The sequence below is a fragment of the Primulina tabacum genome, chromosome 15 (assembly GCF_025594145.1).
Source record: "Primulina tabacum isolate GXHZ01 chromosome 15, ASM2559414v2, whole genome shotgun sequence".
Lineage (NCBI taxonomy): Eukaryota > Viridiplantae > Streptophyta > Magnoliopsida > Lamiales > Gesneriaceae > Primulina > Primulina tabacum.
The window spans coordinates 25,817,562-25,825,760 of NC_134564.1; the positions used below are offsets into that span (position 1 = coordinate 25,817,562).

At 37.3% G+C, this 8,199-nt stretch overlaps 1 protein-coding gene across 3 annotated transcripts; it reads left to right on the top strand.

Annotated features, from left to right (window-relative positions):
* Window positions 1-419: 419 nt before the first annotated feature.
* On the top strand, window positions 420-7,932 carry LOC142526647 (signal recognition particle 19 kDa protein). 3 transcript variants are annotated; one of them, XM_075631168.1, is made up of 5 exons: window positions 420-437; window positions 521-576; window positions 1,099-1,280; window positions 1,347-1,446; window positions 7,611-7,932. In XM_075631168.1, exons 3-5 carry the CDS (start codon window positions 1,104-1,106, stop codon window positions 7,745-7,747), a joined length of 414 nt encoding a protein of 137 aa, XP_075487283.1. In that variant the 5' UTR covers window positions 420-437; window positions 521-576; window positions 1,099-1,103; the 3' UTR covers window positions 7,748-7,932. The 3 variants fall into 3 exon arrangements, with proteins under 3 accessions (XP_075487283.1, XP_075487282.1, XP_075487284.1); XM_075631167.1 differs by lacking the exon at window positions 420-437 and having other exon boundaries at window positions 444-576; XM_075631169.1 differs by lacking the exon at window positions 420-437 and having other exon boundaries at window positions 532-572.
* The last annotated feature ends 267 nt before the right edge of the window (window positions 7,933-8,199 follow it).

Consider the following 8,199-nt stretch of genomic DNA (forward strand, 5'->3'; position numbering starts at 1 on the left):
GTCGCTCATGGCGACGGGTGTGACATACTGTCGCTATAATAGCGACAAATCTTAATGTTGTCGCTATAATAGCGACGGTTCTTAACAAACCGTAGCTTGACGGTTCTTAATAAACTGTTGCTTTTTTAGCCACGGTTAAATTAAAAGTCGCAATATTTGGCGACGGGTTAAGATAACCGTCGCTTTTGGCGACGATGTTTATAACTGTCGCTATTTGCGACGGTTGTCAACAAACGTTGCCGATCTTGTTCGGCGACGGGTTAGCAACACCCGTCGCTATTGGCGACGGGCGATAGTCTGACCCGTCGCTATTCGCGACGGTTTTATTTTATACTGTCGCTCATAGCGACGGGTTTTCATAAACTGTCGCTATAATTTCTATATATAACAAGGCTCGCGAACATTTTTTCTTCACCGATTTTCGCAGTTCTTTTCTGGTAGTGTCGAAACTCTATAATTTTTTTCGCATGCAGTTTCGGTTTTTTATTTGTACTAACATCTTTTCGTGTTAATTTCATAGATTTGCTCGTTGGTGTGATCTTCCAGCGTTACGTCGTTCTGCATATCTTCACTCACGTCAGATTTTTATAGCATTTTCTTTAACGAAAATTTAATATTTATGTGTTACTTTTGCGTAATGGTTTAATTATGAATTTTAGCGGTTGTTTACGAATTTTAGCGTAGTAGATTATATTTATTTTGTAAATCATGCATGATTTTTTTTAACTAGAACATTAATTTAATGTTATTTTTGTAGATAATTATTTAACTTTTCATTGTATAGTTTTGATAATAGAATTTAATTACATTAAAATTTAAACACTTGTAGGCTTCAAAAGATAACACATGATGTATCGCAGGTTGGAGAATGGGTTCTTAAGTGGTGAATTGTTTGAAAAAATTTCGTTCTAATCTTTGAATATTTTTAGGAAAAATATTAAATTTTTCACATGTTTTCCTGGTTATAGATTTAGGAAAAAGATTAAATTTTTCACATGTTTTCGTTCTAATCTTTGTCGTTCTGGGTTATCTGTTTTAGGGATTTAGTTCTAGGATTATTCTGTGTTATGGATCGATGAATCTGTTCTTTATATCTAGGGATCATGGACGTGGATGTGCAGAATATAAAAAAGTGGGTTGTTTTCTACCCAATTTACATTAATTCGAAGAAAACCTTAGCCGAGGGGCGTAGAATCAACGCGAGCAAAGCATGTGAAAATCCAACCTGTTCGGAGATCTACGATTGCTGCGCTCACCTCAAACTACCCTGTGCAATTGAGGTGATTTTATTGTGGTGTGTGTCTTTATTTTCTGTTGATTTGAATTAATTTTATAATTTAATTTAGGCGGACAAGGCCTATCCACGAGATTTTATGCAAAGAGGGAGAGTGAGGGTTTTGTTTAAAAGGGAAGATGGGAGTCTCTCCAATCCTGCCATTTCTTCGAGTGAGTAATGGATGATTTTCTTTTTGCTTAAATTGTTTTCCATATAATATATTTCGCAGTTGGAATAAGGATTAAGAGGGGTTTATGTGTTACAACCACAATAATCAACAAAATATAGAAGAAGAAAGAAAGCTGAAATATCATATAACTGAAATGAAAAAAGGTTAACCCAGAGAATTTCCTCTGTACAAGGGATATGACTCCCTTCCCTAGCCTTTTGATAGTGTCGAGTCTCAACGCTCAAAAGAAAACAACTGAGTGCCTAACTCTATTCTACTTCCTCTTATATTTCCCTTGCCCCTCCTCCAAATCATTCCATCCAAAATTCCTTTCATAACTAGATAAAGTTTTTGGCCTAATCTATTTAATCCCATGAAAATATTAACCTAAGGGCTAATTAGGCCTGTTAGACATAAGTTCCTAGCAATACCGCCCTCTTAAAAATCAGCCTTGTTCTCAAGGCTGAGCTTAAGAACTCGATCTTCCAAGTTTTCCTTTGCTTGGCTTCACAGTTCCAATTTGTGAACCTCTTATTGTTAATTTGAACTTCCACCTTAATGCGTGATTTGTCAACCACAACAGTGGTTGGGGCACAACAGTCAATCTGTGGACCAAGTAAAGTAAAATCTTTAAAGAGAGATTTTGCATTCATCAAAGACACACGTGCCCCACTATAAGTAAGAAAAACTTCCTCTAAGTGTCTTGAGTAAGATGCAAGATGATATCAAGAAACTTCAAAATAAGAATCTACTTGGTGGAATTTGTTATGGATTTGTTTGCTCAATCATGCAATTCAAGAAGGATATTACAAAGTTCTTGATGAGAAGACCTAGCAGCAGGACACAAAGCACATTCACAAAAATCATTCAAAATTAGAATTTCAATCTTCCACAACAAATTTTTAAACGCTCCTCATGGGACATTGAAAAGGTGCTAAGGAGTTGATTCCACCATCCTGCAATTCTTTCCCCCTTAAACATATATCCCGACTCAATTTCCTAATCGAACCCAACATAAATCCGGCCTAGTAGTAGAAACAAATCGCGATACCTTTAGTTTGCTTCTCACTTTTGCTGATAAAGTACAAAACCCTTATAACTATTATTGGGCCTGGGTCTATTTCTCTTGTCCAAATCTCATTTATGGTCCTATTAGTGACAGCCCAAGCAACCTTGTTCAGCCATAACCACCCCTGGACTTGCTAAATCCCAAACCATACAATCAATGTCTCTTCAATTGAGCGCCTTTGCATCAATTTAACAAAAGAGAGTCGCGAATTGTTTTTGGTGCCAATTTTTGCTCAGCTCTCAAAATCCATCCAATTGAGTCTTTCCCATCAAATCCCAGTGAATTTACTCTCTTGGAAGCCTGATTCTCCACATCAGATCCGAGGTTTTCACCCCCGACAATGTTTTCTCCTTCCTTTGCCTTGATTCTGGGATTTGACGCAAAGTGGGACGTACCAATAGTTGATCTGCATACATAAATTGTTTTGTCCCAATTTTGTTTGTGATTTACAACTCAAAAGCTTACTCCACTATTCTCCCTTTGATATCTTTCATCCATAACTAAATTGACTGATTCTCTAGCCCATGGGTTCTCATCCTTCTAAATAATTTATTTGTGAGCCCATTATACACACATGACCTATGTATTGCTCCTCGTTGTCATTTATCAAAATCTCCAACAGACGACCCACCGCCACAACACAACCTCCCAACCCATCCTCCATCAATGTAGAAACAAGTTCACAAGGATCCGTTGGTTTTGTGCCACGATATCTTTTGATCGCTTCTTTGCCACGATATCTTTTGATCGCTTCTTTTGTAAGCCATTTCCAATCCATGTTCGGCCCCTTCATCCAGTTGAGTCTGTACCACCCTTCATCTTCTGGTCTGTGAAATTTTTTATACTCGTGTTAAATAAGATCTATACTTCTATGCACAATTTTGAATAATATTCTCAGACAATTTCTTTGCATTTGGAAGAGCCTCCTTGTTGTTTCTTTTCACGATAGCAAAAATCGGTGTGAGTAGAGCTGAAGATTCATCTCCACTTCTTCTATCACAAGCGACATCTATGCCTCCATGGATACAACGACAACTTTTGGGTGATGAACTCTTGCAGATCTAAGGAAGTTCTTAAGCATCTCAATAATCATCTCATCTACATCTAAGTCCAACATGACTATGCAGTACCTCACCTTAGCCATGGTTTCCAGAATATTTATCCTCTTAATATAAGATCTGGTAGCAGTGTTCGAAAAATCCTAAAAAACTGATACTATCAGCCGAAAAACATACCTCTTTTTCTCATCATCATACGGAGGAACTGGTGTTGTAATCTCGGTGATCTGACTGAGGCATGAAGCTACTCCTACTTTCACATCAGCATCAGAATGCTTTAAAAGATTTTTTGCTATCAATGCATCCATTAAAGGCAAAATAGCGGTTAGCATAGATTTCCCAGGTGACTGTTCCACTTTTGATCAAAGTTCCTCAATTCGTTCTAGGAGACAGATAACTTCGGCCAAAGACGGAAGGGCCGGGAAAGAGCATTCCCAACTACTGTGAACTGTTCTTCCATCCCCATTTTTAAAACTGTTGGGGTTGCCATGTCTTATCCTCTGATGATTATCCAACAGGTCGGATCAATTGTTACAACCACTATATAACTGAAATGAAAAGGTGAACCCAGAGGAAATCCTCTGTACAAGGGATTTGATACCCTTGCTAGCTTTTTGCTAGTCTCGAATCTCAACACTCAAAAGAAAATAAATGAATGCCTAACTCTATTCTACTTCCTCTGATATTTTTCTTGTCCCTACCCCATGTCATTCCATCCAAAATTCCTTTCATAACTAGATACAATTTTTGGCCCAATCTATTTAAGCCCATGAAAATATTACCCTCACTTCTAATTAGGCCTATTAGACATAAGTTCCTAACATTAGGTCTTTGTGATCTCGAGTCAGTATGTTTGAGATAAATGTTGGTTTTATGCAGTCGATTGATAACTAGGCATGTTGTTTAGAAGATTGTACACTGGTTTTTTGTGTTGGGGTTGATCTTTTATATATCTTTTACAAATTCTTTGAATGATAAATTATGTTGCTTTTTAAGTAGGTTGACTTATAGCTTAATGAAGAACCCAACTAAATTTGTAGTTTCCGTATTTTTTGTATCTTTTATTAAAAAATGTTCATGTCAATGGAAGATTTTCATGTCTCACTTACCATGTTAAACATATAGATTTGAAGAACCAATGTTGTTAACACATGTTGATTTGGTAAATTTTGTTCGATAAACAAAAACTGGGCACTCTGAATTTCTTAAAAAAAAATATGCTTCGTCTGTTGCGAACTAAATTTTCAAAATAGAAGGTATTACAATAATCTGAGAGAAACACTCAGCCCAAGGATTAAATCCTTTACAAGATACCCTAGCTCAAGCCAGTAAACTCACTAAACTGTAAAACGCGAATAATCCCTCTAGCAAAATCTAATGTTATTTATATTCATTTCCCCCCTTCTCCAAGTCACTATTAGCCCCAATTCAATTGAGCCAATTACAATACCACATTCTAAACTATTCATGCCTCGTATACTTAGGTTCCTAATATCACCGCCTTCTTCAAAATCGGCCTTGTCCTCAACGCTGGAGCTAAGTAGTCGATTTGCTACTAGTTGAACATCCTTCCCCACTTTTTGCTGCCCATCCATTTAACTCACGAAAATCTAGACTCATTCCAAAAAGCATACTCCATCTGTCCCAATCATATAGTTCATGTTTCTTTTTTTATCTGTCTCAAATATATAGTCTACTTTTCACATTTAATAAATCCTTTTACTAATATACCCCTATTTAATGTGCATAATTGTATTCAATTTGTTTTCCGAATATCATTAAGTATGGGTGTATTGGGAAATTTTCATGTATAATTTATTTTTCCAGTGGCATCCTTAATCGGTGTGAAAATAAAGTGAACTATATAATTGAGATGGAAAGCATTCAATTGAATGCAAAGTTCAATCAAAATCAAGAGTCAGGGATCCGAAATCCCAGCGACCAAAATCTCGAAGTCTTCTTCTTCAAGCAATCATTACATGCAACAACTCACCAAATAATTTCATTGCCTGGTAGTACCCATCAAAGACATTCTGCTGCGTGCATTCCAAAAGAACTCGCCTGAGTGAATTTCTTCCTTTTTCATTTAATGCATTAAGCACTGGAAATGTTCTGGACGGATCCCCCAACACCAACGCAGGGGTCCCATCTCCAGAAAAATGGGTTGCTATTTCCTCAATTATTATTGGGGTGGTACTTTGTTCAAAGAAGACAGCTAATTGAGTCAAAATGAGAACAAACTTGGCAGCAATCTTATCACCTGGAATTCTTTTTATCAAGTCCAGATCCTGGTTAGCTTTAGTCGTCTCCCTAGCTCCCAACTTCCAATTCAGCACGCTAATGACATTTGGATCTTGGGATATTCCTCCCCTCAAAATTCCATCTCCGAGGGATTTTATGTCGCTACCCAAGTGTTGTTCTCCAGCCCAATCCATTTTTTCCTAGCAAACCTTGAACAAATCAGTGTCTACGCCTTTCTCCAGCCGCTGCGCCGCAATGCATGGAACTCCTCTTGTTTCTCCGCTTTGCGCCCGTTGTACCATCCGAGTAAATCCATGACGGTGAGTACTTGGTATCGCTCGACCATGGATTTCCATCTCACCTGGTCATCTCTCTCTTCATATTCCATTGCCTATGGTTGTCCATTTGTTTCAGATCGTCAAGAGAATCTCCGTCTTTTACCACCTGCTGGTCTGAAGTTTGCAGTTTGCAAGTCTTGGGTCAAATAAGGTCTAAGCTTCTCTGCACAGTTATGAATAACATTCTCTACCAATTAATTCCTTTGCATTTGGCAGAACATCTTCATAGTTTCTTTTCAAGGCAACCGAAATGGATTGAGTAGAGCTAAGGGTATATCTTCAATTTCTCCTGAAATAAGAGTCGTCACAGCCACTGTTGACTCAACAACAATATCTGGATGGTGAACTCTTGTTATCTAATTAATCGATGAAACATCTCAATAATCATCCAATCCAACTCTAAATCCAACATGATTACAAAATATATGACCTTAGCCTGAATAGTTAACAAAATAATCTTGGTCAAACTTTTTATTTTTTGAAAACTAACACTCTTACGTGTATTTGAATGTACACTCAAATATACTTGGGTAGGGATATTTAAAAAAAAACGTAGTGTGACAAAGGATTTTTTTAAAAAAATTTCCCTACCTTAACCATGGTTTCGAGAACATTCACTCTGCTAGCAGTGTAACAATTCCACAAAAACCAACAGTATTAACTGAAAAGCCTCAATCCAATCAAGGAGACAGAGGAGGGAGCTCATCCAAAGACGAGGGAGGCTGTGAAAGACTGTACCCAGCCACCGTGAGTTGTTCTTCTGTCTCCATTTCAGTTGCAAACTGTTATTCAATATCAGTTCCGAATGCTTCAATTCTTATCTCAACTTTGCGTGGTTTTTCTTTCCTTCTCAACTCCGAAATCCGTTAGGTCAGACCAATTTGTTACGAACTAAATTTTCAATCGATACAAAATTAAAGGTATTACAATAATCTGAGTGAAACACTCCGTCAAAGGATTAAATCCTTCACTAGATAACCTAGCTCAAGCTAGTGAACTCACTAAATTGTAAAATGTGAATAATCCGTCAACCAAAATTTAATGTTTATATTCATTTTTCTCCTTTCTGCAAGTTACTACTATGCCCACTTTGATTGAGCCCATTACAATACCACATCCTAAACTACTCTCTCTTTTTTGTTTTTGACGGTACCTTGTTTTTGTATGTGAGATACGTTGTGCTGCTCCTAGTTGTGAGGGCGAGAGAATAAATTTTTGAGAAGAGAAACTGCTGTTAGTCTCCCAACTGTACCATGTGATGCATTTAGATAACTTAGTTACCCCCTTGACCTTGTACATGGTAATCATACCACTGTAGGTCACCAATATCCACCCATCAGGGCATGTCATGAGATACTTCAATTGTAACATTTCTTTTAGCGGCAGAACTCAACCATGCCTGTCTCAATGTGACTTCATGATTATTCATCTACATCTCATTAATTTTGAGATACTGCAGGGAAACAGCTAATGCTTCATGTCGCGGAACTAGTACCTAGACATCCTGGTCGAACTAAAAAACAAGAGCCTGCCTCTGCCTCTACAGGTGGTACTTCCAAACCTGGGAAGGGTGGAAAGAAGAAACGTCAGGTTTAAATATGTGAAATGACCTTCTGTTGCTTTCTAGAGTACACACTTCTCAATTTTTTGTTTGAAGTTCGAACTAGAAGAGCATAATATTGTGTTCAAATTTGCGAAATGACCATAAGTTGTTTCCTTGAGTATACACTTTCTCAGTTTTTGATATGAACTAGAGAAGAGCATAAAATTGTGTTGAAGAACTTCCTCGCAATTGTTGTATGGGCTTCACATCTAGGCTGGTTTGTATGGATACGAAATCAAGTTTATATATTTTGCTAAGCTTCTAGGAAACAAAGACATTTTTATGGATAAGGGCGAGGGCCTGTACAGATTTTTAGTTAGTTTGTGTTAGTTGCTCTGTACAAATCAAGCTTCAATCAGGCAAAATTTATCTGTTGCACAATGTTTGCTATAGATGTGCAAAGAAATCAAATATTACTCATATTTTCATCATTGAATTCGAGTTT

Coding starts and splice junctions, on each gene's coding strand:
- LOC142526647 (XM_075631168.1), top strand. CDS start 1,104: ATGGACGTGGATGTGCAGAATATAAAAAAGTGGGTTGTTTTCTACCCA. Junction 1,281..1,346: donor AACTACCCTGTGCAATTGAG/GTGATTTTATTG, acceptor AATTTAATTTAG/GCGGACAAGGCCTATCCACG. Junction 1,447..7,610: donor CAATCCTGCCATTTCTTCGA/GTGAGTAATGGA, acceptor GAGATACTGCAG/GGAAACAGCTAATGCTTCAT.